The sequence below is a fragment of the Erpetoichthys calabaricus genome, chromosome 15, assembly GCF_900747795.2.
Source record: "Erpetoichthys calabaricus chromosome 15, fErpCal1.3, whole genome shotgun sequence".
Taxonomy (NCBI): domain Eukaryota; kingdom Metazoa; phylum Chordata; class Cladistia; order Polypteriformes; family Polypteridae; genus Erpetoichthys; species Erpetoichthys calabaricus.
The window spans coordinates 66,713,728-66,731,248 of NC_041408.2; the positions used below are offsets into that span (position 1 = coordinate 66,713,728).

At 38.3% G+C, this 17,521-nt stretch overlaps 1 protein-coding gene across 1 annotated transcript; it reads left to right on the plus strand.

Moving 5' to 3' along the window:
- The first annotated feature begins 61 nt into the window (after window positions 1-61).
- LOC127525944 (serine/threonine-protein kinase pim-1-like) lies at window positions 62-7,196 on the plus strand. Its single transcript, XM_051919321.1, has 5 exons — window positions 62-164; window positions 3,849-3,927; window positions 4,013-4,113; window positions 4,280-4,330; window positions 6,032-7,196. Exons 1-5 carry the CDS (start codon window positions 87-89, stop codon window positions 6,422-6,424), a joined length of 702 nt encoding a protein of 233 aa, XP_051775281.1. The 5' UTR covers window positions 62-86; the 3' UTR covers window positions 6,425-7,196.
- Window positions 7,197-17,521: the final 10,325 nt, after the last annotated feature.

Sequence of the window (17,521 nt, forward strand, 5' to 3'; positions counted from 1 at the left end):
CAGTACTGTCAACATTTAAAAGTAAAAGGCTCATTCTGTGTGTTTGTTCCTAAAAGGTAACTAAAGAGTTACAATGCAAACTTCAGATGGCAAAGAAGTTGGCAAAATTCCATCACAAAAAGTTTAGAGAGTTGCTCAAAAAGAACAAACAGCTGATGAAAGAGGTAAGTAACCAGCCCCACACAGAATATGTATTGTTGAAAAATAATGTGTATGGGCATACAGTGTATTTCAGCTATGACTCCATTATTATACAAAAAGCTGTATATACCAGGGTGGCAGCCAATTGCAGAGTGAGCACATATATACAGACTAGGGCCAACTTAACCAGAACAGGAGCAGTTTACCTAACCTGGATGTATTTGGACTGTGGGAGGAAATCCATATAGACCTGGGGAGAACATGCAAGCTTTACAGAGGGTCATAGGGTCCAGTGGCTGTGGGGCATCTTTTGGTGAAGAAAGATTCACTGAATCTTGACTTTGCTGATGATATTGGAGTCAATGGAGGCTCGGATCAGGGCTCTCGAGAGACTGAGTGAGGAGTCTGAGTGTCTGAGCTTGCGAGTGTCCTGGATAAAAACCAAGATCCAGGCTTTTAGTGACCTCTTGGGCACAGCCATCAGCAGTGTGAGTGTCTGCGGAGAGAGTGTCGACCAAGGTGAGAGGTTTACTTACTTTGCAGCAACATTCAGTGCTCTGGTGACACTTCCTATGAAGTCAGTAGATGGATTGGCAAAGCATGGGAGATCACGAGGTCGCTGGAAAGGAGTGTGTGGCACTCCTGATATCTTTGCAAAAGAACGAAGGTCTGTGTCTTTAGAGTTCTACTGCTCCCCATTTTACTTTATGGTTCCGAGACATGGATGCTATCCTGTGACCTGACACGAAGACTGGACTTCTTTTGTACTGTGTCTCTTTGGAGAATCCTTGGGTACTGCTGGTTTGACTTTGTGTTGAATGAGCAGTTGCTTATCGAGTCCCGAATGAGGCACATTACCTGCATTATGAGGCAGTGTCAGTTGTGGCACCATAGCCATGTAGCACGATTACCCAAGAGTGATCTGGCTTGCAGGATCCTCATTGTTGAGGACCCGAGTGGCTGGACCAGGCCAAGGGTATTCCCACGTATTACCTGGCAGTAGCAGATGGATGGTCATTTCCAGAGTGTGGGACTTCACTGTGTGTCTGCCTGGGGAGTTGCCAACCACATTCTTGAGCTGTCTCGTTGTGCGGCAACACGCTGTACAAGTTCATGCTCCCCAGACTGACCTGACCTTTCTGTAACAGTAGGAGGAGCTTTAAAATACTGGCATAACCATAAAGTACAGTAGTTACCCAACTAACATTTGTTAACTAGTTTTGGCATTCATAAATATTTACATTTAATGCAAGTCCTATATTTAATTTGATAGACATTTGGATTTATCCAGTGTAACAACAAATGAAAGGGAATGTTATAATCTTGAGGAGATTTCAGCATAGGGTTTATAAAGGATGATATCACCATGGACTATATGATCTACTGTATCTTAAAATGTGCATATTCCAAATTTTTGTATTTGACATTTTTTCTCCAGTAACTGAAAAACACTGTTTAAAATCAACATTTTAAATAAATGTTAACACATTATTACTACTGCTGAATTAGTGAATTTCAAGATACAGTATTTTAATTTAAACAAACATTCCGAAACTGTTTTCATAAGAACATGCTTTTAACATCTGTTTGGTCAGAGAATCCCTTTGTTAGGTTTGTAACATTTGCTGTTGTAATATTTATATTTGCATCATTATCTAGTAAAAAATGTAAAAAGTGTAAAAACCTGGTGCTTTCATTTTCCAAATCTCCCCCTCCTTTTTTTGCATTTTCTTAATTGTTAATTTCCTGTCTGAAATCAAACATATTAGTTTAGCATTAATCAATTGTTTCAGAACTGATAGTGCTGTTTTTAAGGTAACGTTTATGACTGCTCAGACTTTGTTATTGCAGTCTGTGTATTAATCCAGAATCTACAGCGCCTTCAGAAAGTATTCAACCCCCTTCACTTTTTTCACATTTTGGCACGCTGCAAACTTATGCTAAAATAATTTAAATTGATTTATTTCCCCAAACAGTCAAATAACACTCATTACCCCATTATGAAAAAGCTAAAACAGTACTTTAGAAGTTTTAGCAAATTATTTCAAAATGAAAAACCTGAAATATCATATTAACACAAGTATTCAGATCTTCTGCTTAGTACTTCATTGAAGCCCCTTTTGGCAGCTATTACAGCGTGGGTCTTCTTGGGTCTGACACGAGAAGTTTCACACACCTGGGTTTGTGGATTTTTTGCCATTCTTCTCTGCAGATCCTCTCAAGCCCTGTCGGGTTGGATGGAGACCAGTGTTGGACGACCATTTTCAGGTCCCACCAGAGATGTTTGATTGGATTCAAGTCTGGGCTGCAGCTGGCAACTTAAGAACATTCCCAGAGTTGTTCCTAAGCCACTCATGTGTGGTCTTTCCTTTGTGCCTAGGTTCATTGATTGCCCTGTTGGAAGGAAAACCTTTGGCCCAGTTTGAGGTTCAGAACAGTGTGGAACTTGTTTCCATTAAGGATATCTAAGTGCTTTGCTCTGTTCAGCTTGACCTTGACTAGCATCCCAGTTCCTGCCTCTGAAAAGCAATGGCATAGTGTGATGCTGCCACCACCATGTGTCACTGCTGGAATGGTATTACACATGAGCAGTGCCTGGTTTTCTCCAAGTACAAGACTCTATATATTTCTTGGTTTCATCACACCAGAGAATCTTGTTTGTCACAGTCTGAAAGTCCTTTAGGTCCCTTTTTTTAACTGAGCTTCCATATTTATGTCATGTCACTCTGTCATAAAGCAAAGATTGATGGAGGGTTGCAGAGATGGTTGTCCTTCTAGAAGTTTCTCCCATTTTAATAAAGGTTGTCTGGTGCTCAGCCAGAGTGATTATCATTTTTTTTGGTCATCTCTCTTACCAGGGCCCTTCCCCTATGATTACTTGGTTTGGCTAGCTCTAGGATGAGTCATCGTTCCAAAATTTCTTCAATTTAAGAATTATGTTGGTCACTGTTTTCATAGGAACCTTTAATACTCCTAGATCTGCCCCTATGCTCTGCAGGCAGTTCCTTCAGCCTCATGTCTTGGTTTTTGCTCTGACAGACATTGTCAGTTTTGGGTGCCTCATATATAGGCAGGTGTGTGCCTTTTCTATTCATGTTCAGCCAATTGAATTGACTACAGGTGAACTCCAAACAAGGGATAAAAACATCTCAGCGATGATCAATAGAATGGGATGCACCTGAGCCAAATTTCAAGTGGTAAGGGTCTGAATACTTGTGTCAGTGTGAAATTTCAATTTTTAATTTTTAATAAATTTGCAAAAATGTCTAAAATCCTGTTTTTGCTTTGCCATTCTAATATAGTGAGTGCTGTTTGCTGATGGGAAAATTAATGTAAATGGTTTATCACAAAGGCTGCAACATAACAAAATGTAAAAAAGTGAAGGGCTGTGAATACCTTTTGAATATAATGTACATTTTAAAAGTGGTAAATATGAGCAAACACATTAAACTAAACTCAAAACTGTTGCCACATTTCTAAAAAAAACAAATGGCTAATTATTTCCAGTTGGTCTAATAAGAAATAGCTAAACATAGTAATTACATGTATAATTAAGCTATAAATAAAGACAGCCGATTTATACATTGGTTGAAAGAAACACCAAAAGAGATGTGAGTCTCTCATACTTTATTCTGGAATCCCTTGTATTACACTTTCAATATATCTAATCACATTATAATTAACCTAAAATTAAATATTATTGCCAGAAAGAAAAAGAAGCTATGGATGAGAAGAATAATGAAGAATCTTATTATCCTACTATTTCTGAGATGAAGGAAGACCCTGGTATGTCATGCCACACTAACTTGACTACAAGTTTGTGTAAATCAGTCTGCTGAAGTGATCATTTATGACTGGTTTTGTCTTTTAGACCTTAAGCTGGTGTGTGAGAAATACAATCTTCTGGATATTTTTGGAGATGGGCGCTATAGTCAGGTTATGCGTGCTAACCGAAAGTCAGATGATGTTGCAGTAAGTGAATTCCTATTTTTTTCTAATACTTTTAATATTTAGCATGTTAATCTTTTTTGAATATTGAATATCATGTACTGAGAAAATGTGTTATTTCATAGAGTGCTGACCAAGCCTAGTAAAGATGAAACTTTCTGATCCTCCTTCAATTCTGTCTTTGCTGTAGGTTGCCATTAAAATGATTGCACTGCTTCCAGACAGCATGTGGTTAGAAGTGGTAAGTACATTTCAAGACACTTAATTGAATTTTTGTAGTAGATCTTGACCTTTTAATAGGGATCTAGCCCATTATGGACCTCTAGAAGAGTGTGAAAAATGACACATTTCTATTACAATTGAGAATTTTTAGATTTTAATCATTTAAATTGAACCCACTTTTTAATTAATATTTCAAATACTTGATGCAACTATTCTTGTTTATTATGTGTGTACCTCATGAAATAAATCTTTAAATTTCTTATAAACACACTGAATTAGGGCAGCATATGCTAATTGAGACTTTTTTTTTGTTACCAAATTTTAATGAAATAAAATGCAAATACGTTTTACAGCAAATCAAACATAACCATGAAAACATCGACACATGCAATTTAAGATTAAGGCCCCCATAGGCCCCTGGGTGATTTGGCTTCTTGACGGAGTGTTGATAATACTTTTAACAATACAGCAAGCAGACACCGGGTCATTTAACGCAGCAGGGTATTTTTTTTTATTTCATTACAAGGGTTGATGACTTTATTGGCATCACCATGGGTTTGGGGGATGAGAGTCACCATGGCATTTTGGAGTTCACCCTTGGTCCTTGTGACTTGTGGATACTCAACTGTTTCATCAAGTAGGGCAAAGAAATTGGTGAAAAGGCCGCTTGCCCTCACTGGCCCCAGAACGCCCTGATGGTATACATAAAAAAAAACACCCTCCCCATACCACACTTCCCCTCATCTCCATAATCATAGAGGAAAAAAGGCACAGCAGCACACATAAAAAAACAGAAGACAAAGCTATGTGGACATTAAGTCAACACTCTCATCCAAGTGATCTTAAACAACTTGTATATGGGATTGCCACTTGGAAGTATCTGAGCCAGGTGCGCCATTGATGCTAGCAGCAGACAGCCCAAGAACCATAGGGTTGCAGACATGGGATTTTCAGAAATAAAAAATAGTGAGTCGGGAGATTTACAACTTATACGTAGCTAAGGCTAAATTTGTAGAAATTGTGCCCAAAAAGAACACTCATTGCTGGTTAGAGCAAAATGAAAGACCAGTGGGGAGTGAAATACAGGCATGTTGATAATTGGGATTTCTAGAAGCAAAAGTGGTCTTACAATTCAGGTCCCAATCATGATCCCAAACTGACTCGATGAGCAAGGGCTTAAGGGCAGCCTTTGTGTAAAAAAGTGTTATTAACATAGAAACATTTCATCTTAGTGGATACAGAATGACAGGGAGTTAAAGGAGGATGAGAGGACAGCAGAGAAGACAAATACCACAAGACCTGATTGAAAACTACTGTGTTTATTTACATTGAAATTTACTTATTTGGCTGACACCTTTATTCAAGGCAACTTACAAAATTTACTGTACATTACAATTGGTTACATCACTTACGGTTTTCCAAATGGAGTACAGGCAGGTCAAGTGACTTGCTCAGGGTCTCACAGTGTCAGTAGTGGGATTTGAACCCACAACCTTAACAACCTTAAGTTTTGAGTTTGATTTTGGGTTCTCCTAACCTTGGCTAGCCCTCTGACTATTCCTTTTGTATATTCCTCTTAAACTACTTTCATTTTCTAGTCGTTTATAATTCATTTAGTCCATTTTGACTTTCAACATCACCAAACAACAATTCACAAAATTATTGTGGTAAATGGTTTTGAGTTTTCTTCACATCTGCTTTTCTCACCTTTTGTTACCAGCAAAACGAAGAAAAGCAAGTTCCCTATGAGGTGGGCCTCCTGCTGCAGGTTTGTGCTGAACCAAAGTGCCCAAATATTGTTCACATGTTGGATTACATCATAACAACCTCATTCAGCTTCATTATAATGGAACGACCAGAGTCTTACATTAACTTGAGTGACTTCATGAGTGATGAAATGGGACCCATGAAAGAAGAACAAGTACGAGGTGTCATCCGTCAGGTTGTGGAGGCAGTTCTGCACTGCCATTCTCGGGGGGTATTTCACAATGACATTAGGCCAGGAAACATCCTTTATGAGCCTGTAACTGGCCAGATAAAACTGATCGATTTTGACTCTGGGGATGTGCTACAGGAGAACATGCATTATACATTTCCTCCTGGTAAGTTATAGAGTGTCTTTAAGCAGATGTGTTTGGCCATGGCTGCTTGGAGACACATCTGCACTGATTATCTTTATAACTCTAGGGGCACCAGAATGTTATCCCCCAGAGTGGAAATTCTACAAGAAGTACAAAGCAGAACCAGCCACTGTGTGGTCACTGGGTAAAATGATGTTTCAGATGTTATCTGGGATTATAGAATTTGACGATGAAAAGGAATCTATCATGAATAGATTGAACTCTATATCCCCAGTCTCCAAAGGTCAGAGTCCCATAAATAAGCATTTAAAGAACATTTTTACTACCACAAAATTTGTCAATCACTGCTTTTTTCTTCTTTGAGCAGAAGGCATGGATCTAATTTTGAAATGTCTCAGCATACATCCCAAAGATCGCCCCTTTCTTAAGGACATCCAGATGCACTCCTGGCTCCAAGAGCCAGACAAGGCCATTAATTACTCATATTATGTGTAAGAGTTGGTATGTATGTGCAGAACAATGGAATCGACGAGTGCTAATGCAGATATGCAGGTGGGTTCCAACACTAGCTATTCTTGGAGATTAATAGAAAAATGAGTTCATCACCCTTTTAAAGACCATTGTATGTGGGCAAATGTATTTTTAAAGTTAGGTAAGAATTTTCAAATTTCAGTTATACAAATAGATACAAGATGGAGGCAGATAACACCACATCGGTGTGGAGAATCCAAATATAATCTACGTTTAACTCAGTATGCCACCTTATTCACTGTTGTCCCGTTCAGGAGGTACTCGGTTAAAGAATCAGGTTGTAGAACACCATTTATGTGGGATGAAATGGCTCTTCTGTAAATTGCTGATTAATAAGAAGACTTTATTTAATGTACAAATAGATTATTTTGTATTTTGACATTTTTGGTGTGCACTGAACAAAGCTAGACAAAACTCTCAGAAAGCTAAACCTGAAAAAAGAATGCTGAACGAAAATCCTTATGTTGAATGAAAACACAAACACTTAAAACTGATTGTTCATAAATTGTCCAGTCTGTAAATATTCCTTTGTAAGTTAGCCAGTGTTTAATGAAGTAACCTAAGCTCATTTCAGGCATTCTGATGATGGGAAGCCTAGAGCAGGGTTAAGGAAAACCCCTCCTGATGTGCCATAATGGCATGGCTTCATTTCAACCAGTTTTCTATTGGATTTGATGACTTGATCCTGGTTTTGTCCTGCCATGTAAGAAATTACTGCCATAGTATATTTTAATTTCTTGGGAATAACAACAAGATGCTCTGTGGGCCAGAGTGAATGGAATACTCTTAATCCATGATATTTCCCTCATTTGTTTGTAAAGAATGAAATAAGTTATCACATGGTAAACAGAGGTACACATAGTACCAAGTTAGGTGTTTGGCTGTTTGTTATCTTTATGTTTACACCTCTGTTAGCAAAAAAAAAGCAAAAAAGCTACCATTAAGGACTCACAAGCTTTCCAAGATAGTGACTTAAAATGGATCATAAGCTGGAAAATACTTACCAACGTTATGTAAAAATGAGCTAAAAACTTCAGCTGACAACATAGACTGGATTCATGTGAGTAAGTCAATTTGATTTTAAACCTTCAACCACTGGGGTACTTTACAACTAAATTGCCTTCAGGAAGTATTCAGACCCTAAACTTTTTTCTATTTTGTTTCACATGTTGCAGCCTTGTGCTAAATCATTTAAATTATTTTTTCCCGCATCAAACAACTTTAAAACTTGAGAATGACAATGGCAAAAACAAGGCAAAAAACAGAAATTTGCGCAAATTTATTAAAAATAACAAAACTGAAATGGTGACAACCTCTGTACTCCTGGATTTGGGCATTTGAAACACCTTACTTATCCTGAAAGAAACCCAGAGTTATTTTATGTCCACAGATAGTCAGGACCTTAGTTTTAAGTCTCTAACTGAGATAATGTTTTGCAATTCTATTCTGCAGATTATCCAAAGCTGTGTCAGGTGGGATGGAGTCTGTCAGTGGATAGCTATTTTCAGGTCCCACCAGAGATTTTTGATTAGGTTCAAGTCCGGGTTCTAGCTGGGCAACTTAAGAACATTCCAAGAGTGTTCCCTAAGCCACTCCTGTGCTGACTTTCCTTTGTGCTTACTTAAGTTCATTGTCCTATTGGTGCACCTTTGGTACAGTCAAAGGTACAGAGCCCTCCGTATGGATCAGGTTGTCTTTAAAGAAATCTCTGTACCTCCCTCTGTTCAGATTTTCCTCAACTCTTGTCTAGTCTCCTATTCCTAAAAATACCATAGCATGATGCTGCCATTACCATGCTTCACAGATGGAATTGTATTGTACAAGTATGAGCGATGCCTGGATTTCTCAAGACATGATCTTGGTTTCATCAAACCAGAGAAACTTATTTCTCACAGTCAGGGAGTCTTTTAGGCGCCTTTTTACAAACTCAAAGTGCATTTGCACTTATTATTTATTGAGGAGAAACTTCTGTCTAGTCATTCTGTTATATAAAGCCCAGATTGAAGGAATGTACTGGTCGTTGTCCTTATGGAAGTTTCTCCCATCCATTCAGAGGTTCTCTGGAATTCATCTAGAGGAACTTTTGGGTTCTTGGTCACCTCTCTTACCAAGGTCTTTCTTCCCCAATTTCTCAGTTTGGCCATAGAGCCAGCTCTAGGAAGAGCCATTTTTGATCCATACTTACTCCATTTAAGAATTATGGAAGCCACTATGCTCTTGGGAACCTTCACTGCTGCAGGAATTTTGTATAGACTTCCTTAGGTTTCTGTCTTGAAACAATCCACATTGCCAGTTGAGGGACCTTCTATAAACATGTGTGCACCTTTCCCAATCATGTCCAATCACTTAAAGGGTAGAAGGTGTAGATACATCTCAATCAAGGTCAATAGAATAGGATGCAGTGGAGCCAAATTTCAAGTGTCATAGCAAAAGGTCTGAATATTGGTGTCAATGTGACTTTTCAGTTTTTTAATACTTTTGCAAGAATTCCTACAATCCCGTTTTTGCTTCTCTCTCTGGTGTATTGAGTGCTGCTTGATGGGGAAAATGAAATGTAAATAATTTTACCACAAGGCTACATATTAGTCATACATAGCAAAATGTAAAAAAAAGTGAAGGAGTCAGAATTTATTGTATACCTTTGCAAGGGAGTCTGTTTTCCATTAATCTTATGGAGTTTTCCAAATGCTAACAACTTAACTCTTTCTACCATGTCTACATTTTTTAAAAGAGATTTAGCATTGCGTACTTCTTAAACACTCTTAGATAGTGATTGGAAATTAAATCTATACAGAGTTAACAAAAGGAAAAAAATGTAAAGATTATTCCCTGTTGAAAAAGAAGAGAAGATAAGAGACTTAATATTTTGGCTGTATAGCCTTCATCAGCCAAAACTTTGTGTGTGTTACCTTCATCTTGAGAATAACCTATTTTTTACCCTTGTAGATGCATGCTGATGCAGCTCTTCTCTAACGGCCCCTAAACGTTACACATTAATTTAACTTTTCACTAGCTGTGCTACCCATCCAAAGTGATTTCAAATCTAAAGTATTCAATCTAGGCCTCAGCATTAGTGTTTGCAGTGCACCATCAAAATACATGTATTTTGCAACGCATGTAGTAATAAAATACTTTGCCTTTTGTCATTCCAACAGATGCCGCATCACATACATTTTTAGTGAAAAAATGTATTGCTGCAAATGTTCGTGATGCGCCATCTGTTGGAAAGTCAGAGGTAGATCTACTGGACGGACACACAGATGCACAGACACACATAGACTTGTCCTTTTATTATGGTGGATAAGATGATTTCTGTCTGTTTGGCAGGTGCTCGATGTTGGATGTATTCAGTGTTAGTGTTTGCAATGCTGTGTGTCCATCTGGTTGCTATGTCTCTGTTACATTCCATTTGGTACAGGATTCGTAAAAGCAGTGCTAATGTTTGTGATGCACCTTCTTTGAATAACAGAGACATAGCAACCACACAAACTCAAAGACACTTATCCTTTTATTAAGGTGGATTATTTTTCTTGTTGACGCTACAAACCCTAATGCCTGTTCTTTCCCATCCCTTCCTTATTGTGTTCTGTGAGCATCTTGGCAGCAAATAGTAAGCTTACATCATTTATTGTTTCCATAAGCAGCCTGTGTATCTGTGAAGATCTAAGCAGATTCTAGTAACTATTGTTTATTTTTCTGACATCTTTATCCAAGACAACCTGCAATATCAGCATACATTTTAACTGTTTACAGATATTTTTTGCAGTTGGAGAGCAGGCAGGTTAGGTGGCTTATGCATAAGGCTCACAGTGAGGCAGAGACAAAAATTAAACATGTAGTCTTATTTAATAAAATCTTAATAGCGAATACACCACACTTCCTAGAAAGCAATCCATATTTTCCAGACCTTTTGTGTTTCTCACACACAGTCTACATGTAGGCACAAGGTAGTAAAAAACGCCTTCATCATTAGAGACAGTCAGACTCCCCTCTCACTTGTTCATGCTGAGACACTTTAGAATCTTCAGTGAATCTTGGATGCACATTACATTGGACAACAGAGATTTTGCTTCTTGAACACTTTTGAGTATTTTATGGATATTGGGATCCTGATCACAAGAATCACCATTACACTTTACTGTCACATATGGCTCTGTTGCAATTCACCTGTTTTTGTGATATACAGTGCAACAATTACAGCTGTAACATCTAAACGTGTGGGCACTGCAGCTGGGATATACAAAGTACTTTTGTTTCACTTACGAATGTACTGCTGAACTGCAGAGTCTCATTACATTTGAAAGAACTGGCTGCTTTGTAAGCATTCAGTACCAGCACTGTAAAATGTGGCCCATAAACCACTTGTTGATCCAACAAAGATAATTTTGCCTCCTCCTCATGTACTGTAAAACTTGGACAGATAAAAAAATTTGTGAAAGTTATGAACAAGGAAAGTGAAGGATTTTGATATCTGAGGCTCGTTTCCACAAATAATTGATACCAAGATAAAGGAAGACATTTTCTGTTAGTCCAAAATCTGACACATCAATGTCAAACAGTTTGAAGATCTACTAGTAGGGAGAGAGGAAATCGCATGGAAGGCATTCAAAGATGATGCTGAGAATTTGCTTGGCAACTACAGAGCACCAAACTACGTCCAGCTGGTTGGCATCATGTCTCAAGCATATACGACCATGAAGTGCAACGTGTTTCTGGAAATTCATTTTCTGCATTCACATTTGGACTTCCTTCCTGTTAATCTTGATGTATTCAGTGACGAGAATGGAGAAAGCTTTCATCAGGACACAGCAACAATGGAAAAGTGTCACCAGGACAAGTGAAATCCATCAATTCTGGTAAACTATAAACTATACCTACAAAAAATAAGAAATACAATTTCAACTTAGTTGAATGAATGCAATGTGTATGCATCATTGAGAGATTAAAACATGCTAACTTCAATAAAAGTTAGTTCCATGTTTCCCCAAATTCAGATGTAATACAGCCAATCTGAGATGATATTTATGTTCAGTTTGAATCACAAAAACCTTTTCCAGAAGCAACAATGTTGTTGTCCAGTGGAAATTGAAGGAAAATAGAGTACTTAAAAAAACTGTTGTAGATACCGGAAATACAATAATAATAATAATTATTTGCATTTATATAGAGCTTTTCTCACTACTCAAAACGCTTAGCAATTGCAGGTTAAGGGCCTTGCTCAAGGGCCCAACAGAGCAGAGTCCCTATTGGCATTTATGGGATTCAAACTGGCAACCTTCCGATTGCCAGTGCAGATCCCTATCCTCAGAGCCACTGCTCGGCCCATAAACCACTAATTATGAAAATATGAAAAAAATAAGAAATATGAAAAAACCCCACTGACATAGTAACCAAACTATAATTTAAACTTGGATTCTGGGATCAGTGAGGCAGCAGCACTATCTAAATAAATAATACACATACATTGCTAATGATTTTGCTCATAGTTGTATCATGCAATTCTTTCCAAGTAACATTACATTTAAAACTGAATATGTATTTGGCAATACGATCTACAATACTGTTTCTAATGTATAACTAGTGTTATGAGAGAACATGATCCACTTTTGGAGGAGGTTGCAGCTGTTGTTTTCTTATGGATTCTAAAGGTGAGTTCCTGTTGTGACAGATAGTTTGATGATTGTCTGAGTGCATTTCTTCATAATGTCAGTAACAAAGAAAGCAGCCATAAAACAATAACTTTTTTATTGTAATTTTGGGTGTGAACTTTATTCAAGGTGACTTACCAGATCAGGGCGTAGCATGATTTGTGTATATAGATTTTTTTTTTTTACAGTTAAGTATCTTACTTGGACACCACTTGAGTCAGGGGCCAGTACTGAATGACGACCTAGTCATTTAATGTTTAGTTTTGTAGTCACTAAACGGCACTTCCTTTCCTAGAATAATATCACTAATATTTTAATATCCTGTAATGTTTTCAAGCACATAATATCATTTAACAATCATATTTTACAAATACTGGTTTTGTTGTTCAGTTTGTAGTAAGTAATAAAATAAATGTATTAACAAATGGTAGTGCCCTATAGCCCTAAAGTTATAATGACCCCTCAAAATGAAAAAAAAAAAAAACAAATTACATGGAAATTAATACTGTATGCTAAAAATGTCAAGCTATTTTATCCTTTCAAGATTTTGTACAGAGATATAAGTGTAAGGTACTTTAGCATGCTGTATTCTGAGATGCCTGTAATTTAACACACAGTTTTTAGTACTTGAAGCTTTAATTATTTTTAATAACGAAGAAAGATGGCACAATTAAAACCTTAAGTCCAAATGCAGATGCCAGTTGACCCTATTATGAGGTGATTTCTTCCACACCCATAATTATCAGAATAATAATTTTTTTCATGCTATTCAGCACCGTCTAGTGCAATTCTCATTTTGTATATTTCATTTAATATGGACTAAATATGTTTATGGATTTACAAATCAATGATGGAACATCACAGAAGTATATAGAAGTCAACTGAATGCAGAAGTTGAGCACATATGAAGGCTCAGAACATGGCAGCCTAATGTGATGCACTCACTTGACAGTCCCATGGCTATAAGCCAACATAAATACATTATTAAAAGTTAAGTGGAGTTATATAAGAAGGGTTGTGGTTGCAGGTACAAAACCCCCATTTACAGTGGATACAGTAATTATTTAGACCCCTTCAACTTTCTGCACTCTTTATTGTGTTGGAGATTTTATTTTAAATGACAAAGTGAAAACGTTTTCAGAAAGGATTACAAATTTATTAAATATCAAAAACTGAAATCTCTAATTTATATCTGTATTGAGACCCTTAATTCTGTACTTTGTATAATCTAAATTGACAGAAATTACAGCTTCATTATTAAATAGGAAATGTCTGTAAATTGCCATTTTCAGAGTTCTCCATGGATGTTCTATGAGGTTTAAGTGTGGGTCACTCAAGGACAGTGTGAGGTGTGTCATGAAGCCACTCAGACATTGTCTTGGCAGTATGCTTTGGGTCATTGTCCCGCTGAAAGTTGAACCATTGCCCCAGTCTGAGGTCACATGCACTTTGGAGCAGATTTTCTTAAAGTAACACTGTATTTGGCTTGATTCATCCTCTCCTCAATTCTGACCAGTCTCTCAGTCTCTACCACTGAGAAGCACCCCGTAACAAGATGCAGCACCATGATGCTTCACCATAGAGATAGTATTAGAAAGGTGATGAGGAATGCTTGGTCTTCACAAGACATAGTGCTTGGAGTTCTGCCAAAGGAGTTACATTTTTGTCTCTTTGGACCCGAGAATTGTTCTCCTCTTGCCCTCAGATTTCTTGAAACTGTCATATGCCTTTTACTGCAAACTAGCTTCCATTTAGCCACTCTACCATTAATGCTTGATTGATGGAGTGTTGCTGAGTTGATTGTCCTTTCAACAATTTCTTTCATCTAAGCAGAGGACCTCTGAAGCCCTGTCTGACAATGGACATTCTTGCCCAGTTACTCAGTTTCAGCAGACAGCCAAATCTAAGAAGTCCTGGTGGTTCCAAACTCCCCACACTGCTCCTGGAGAACTCAAAGCTTTAGAAATGGTTTTGTTTCCTTGCCCTGATCTATTCCTCACAGCAATTTGATCAATTTGAGGTCTACAGAGAGACTTTCATGGCTTTGTGTTTGTGCTAACATGGAGTATGAATTGTTGGTCCTTATATACACAGGTGTGTGCCTTTCTAAATGATCCAGTCCAATCAGTTCATTTTGCCACAGGTGGATTCCAGTCAAGTTCTAAACGCATCTCAAGGAGAGGTAAACAGGGTGTCTATGATTTGGAGTGCCATACCAAAAATTCTGAATACTTACATGAATAAGAAAGTTCAATTTTTGGTTTTTAATAAACTTTGTAGATGCCACAGGTGCTTGATGGGCATCTCGGCCAGAAGATGGAGTGGTTTCTTACCTGGGTGGGACGCTTCTAATAGGCAAACAGGCATCCCGGCTGGGGAAATGAAAGGGATCAGAACCAAAAGAAACAGCCAAAAAGGATGGACGGACAACCCACCAGAACGGGAACATGTCTCTGGGGACTGCACATTACATGGCAGCGGCCCTGGATAATGGTGTCCAGTATAGAACCAGTAGGGTATGCAGGGAAGTGTAGTCCCACAACACAGCCCGGCTGGAGCCCCTGGGTGCCACAAGGGAGTGCTGCAGGGAAATGTGTCACCTAAAATGGGACTTCCGTATGACCTGGAAGTACTTCCATCGGGCAGTGGCCTGATTATAAAAGAGACTGATTGTTAATAAAAGGGACTGCACTCCCTTGTCCAGGTGAGTCAGAGTTGGGAGGAACAAGGGCCACACTCAACTGGAGAAGGGCAGTGCGGTGGTAAGAGTTGGAAGGAGAGAGATTTTTGTGTATTGGAGAGAGAAACCTGTCTTTTGTGCTACTTTGTGGTACTGTGGAAGGAATGCGGGTGAATAAACCATCTTTTATTTGCACCCAGAATTCTTAGTATGTTCAAGTTGGGGGTTTGGGCTGTTGACGCCCTGGTTTCCATCACAACTTGCAAACCCTTCTGAGAACATTTTCACTTTTTCATTATGGGTAATTGAGTGTATATTGAGTGGCAAAAATAGCAAATTTATCCATTTAAAAATAAATCCACAACACAATAAAGTGTGCAAAAGTTGAAGGGGTCTAAATAGTTTCTAAATCTACTGTATTCCTTTCAATGTGAGGGTGTGGATATGCAGGCATGGTGCTGGTGATGCATGTTGCACAGAAATATTGCAAAGAGTGAAGTGATGTTCCTATCAGGTTTGAAGACTGAGATAAAATGACTTTAGAGATCTTTTATACTCTTCAATGGGAAGGAGAAGGAGTGGATGGACTCAGGTTTGGATTTCTGTTTTTCTCAGTGGTTGGATCAGACATTCACTATTCTACTGACGCCCATCATTTAGGTTTCCAAGGCTTCTTTTAATTTAGCCTCCCTACACTCAAAAGAGTGATCACACCCTGGACAACATAGAGTGTCTATAGAAAGTCATCATACCCTTTAGAAATAGTTACTTTATATGTCATACAGCTTGAAATCAAAAACCATGCTCAAAAGAACTTTTACCAGCTTTATTTACAAATGTTGCCTTGTAAGATCAAACTATTGGAAATAAAAGTGACCTGCTCAGAAAATTAATTAAAAAATGAAATACAAGAATGACAGGGTTGGAAAAGTCATCATTCCCCCGATTTAATATATAGTAGAGCCACCCTATGCTGTAATTACAGCCATCAGTCTTTTTGGAAATGTATCTACTAGATTTGCACATCTAGATTGGGGAATGTTTTGTCCATTGTTCTTGCAGAATTGTTTGTGTTCAAGTCAAATTCCGTGGTGAGTGGTGATGGACTGGTCTCTTCAAGTCCATCCACAGATTTGTTTACTGGATTTAAGTCAGGGCTCTGATCTGGCCACTCATGGACATTCACCTTCCTATTCTTAAGCCACTGGGTTGTTCTTTTGGTAGTATGTTCAGGATCATTGTCATGCTGGAAGGGGAATGGCATACTCATTTTCAGCTGTATAGCAGAAGGATGAAGGTTTTTCTCAGGAATGTGGGTGCACTTGACAGCATCTATTTTCCCTTCAATCCTGCCCAATCGCCCAGTCCCTGCTGAAGAGAACCATCCCAACAATATAATGCTGATACCACCATACTTCACAGTGGGTATGGTGTGTTTTGGATGGTGTGCTGTGTTACTTTTCGCCAAACATATAACTTGGAGTTCAATCCAAAAGGGTCAATTTTTGTCTCATCTGACCATAGCACTTTATTCCACATGGCAGCAGAATTTCCCAGGTGTATTCTGCATAGATTGTAGCAGTTTTTCAGAAAATATTTGTTCATACCGGCCTGTTTTTTGTAAAGGTTAAGAGAATGTTGTCACATGCACAGATCAACCAGTCCCAGCCATGAAGCCTTGTAAGTCCTTCAACGTTACCTTTGGCCTCTTGGTAGCCTCTCTGCTTAATGCCCTTCTAGCTCAGTCATCCAGTCTGGAAGGATGACCTGATCTAGGCAATGTCTGGTGGAGCCATACACTTTCCACTTCTTAATGATGCTCTGACTATTACCCAGAGTGATAGCTAAATCCTTTGAAATCTTTTTGTAGCCTGCTCCGAACTTGTGTCTTTCTACAAGTTTACCTCGGATGCCTTTGGACAGCACTACTAGTAGTGAAATCTTCAAGAGACAGCTGGTTTTATTCTGAGGTAATCAAAACCACTACAAATGATATAAGGTGGGGCAGTTATCCTAGTGTTTGATCTGGCAGCGGATTGGTTGCATCTGATTGATACATTCTAAGGGTATGATCACTTTACAAAATTTTGGACTGTTATTGTCACTATTGACAATGAGGATTATAATGTGTACATTGTGACAGATAGGGGGCACTATCGCTCCCTTGAACCCTCCGATCAAACGCCAGACACCAGGTAAAATCCAAAATATTGAATTTATTATAATAATTACGTGCACAAAGCACCCTCCTCTCCACACTACTCATATAC

Excerpts from the sequence above, each read along its gene's own strand:
- LOC127525944 (XM_051919321.1), top strand. The coding sequence starts at position 87 with ATGGCAAAGAAGTTGGCAAAATTCCATCACAAAAAGTTTAGAGAGTTG. Across the intron at positions 4,114-4,279 it reads GAAAGTCAGATGATGTTGCA|GTTGCCATTAAAATGATTGC; the intron begins GTAAGTGAATTC and ends TCTTTGCTGTAG. Across the intron at positions 4,331-6,031 it reads ACAGCATGTGGTTAGAAGTG|CAAAACGAAGAAAAGCAAGT; the intron begins GTAAGTACATTT and ends TTTTGTTACCAG.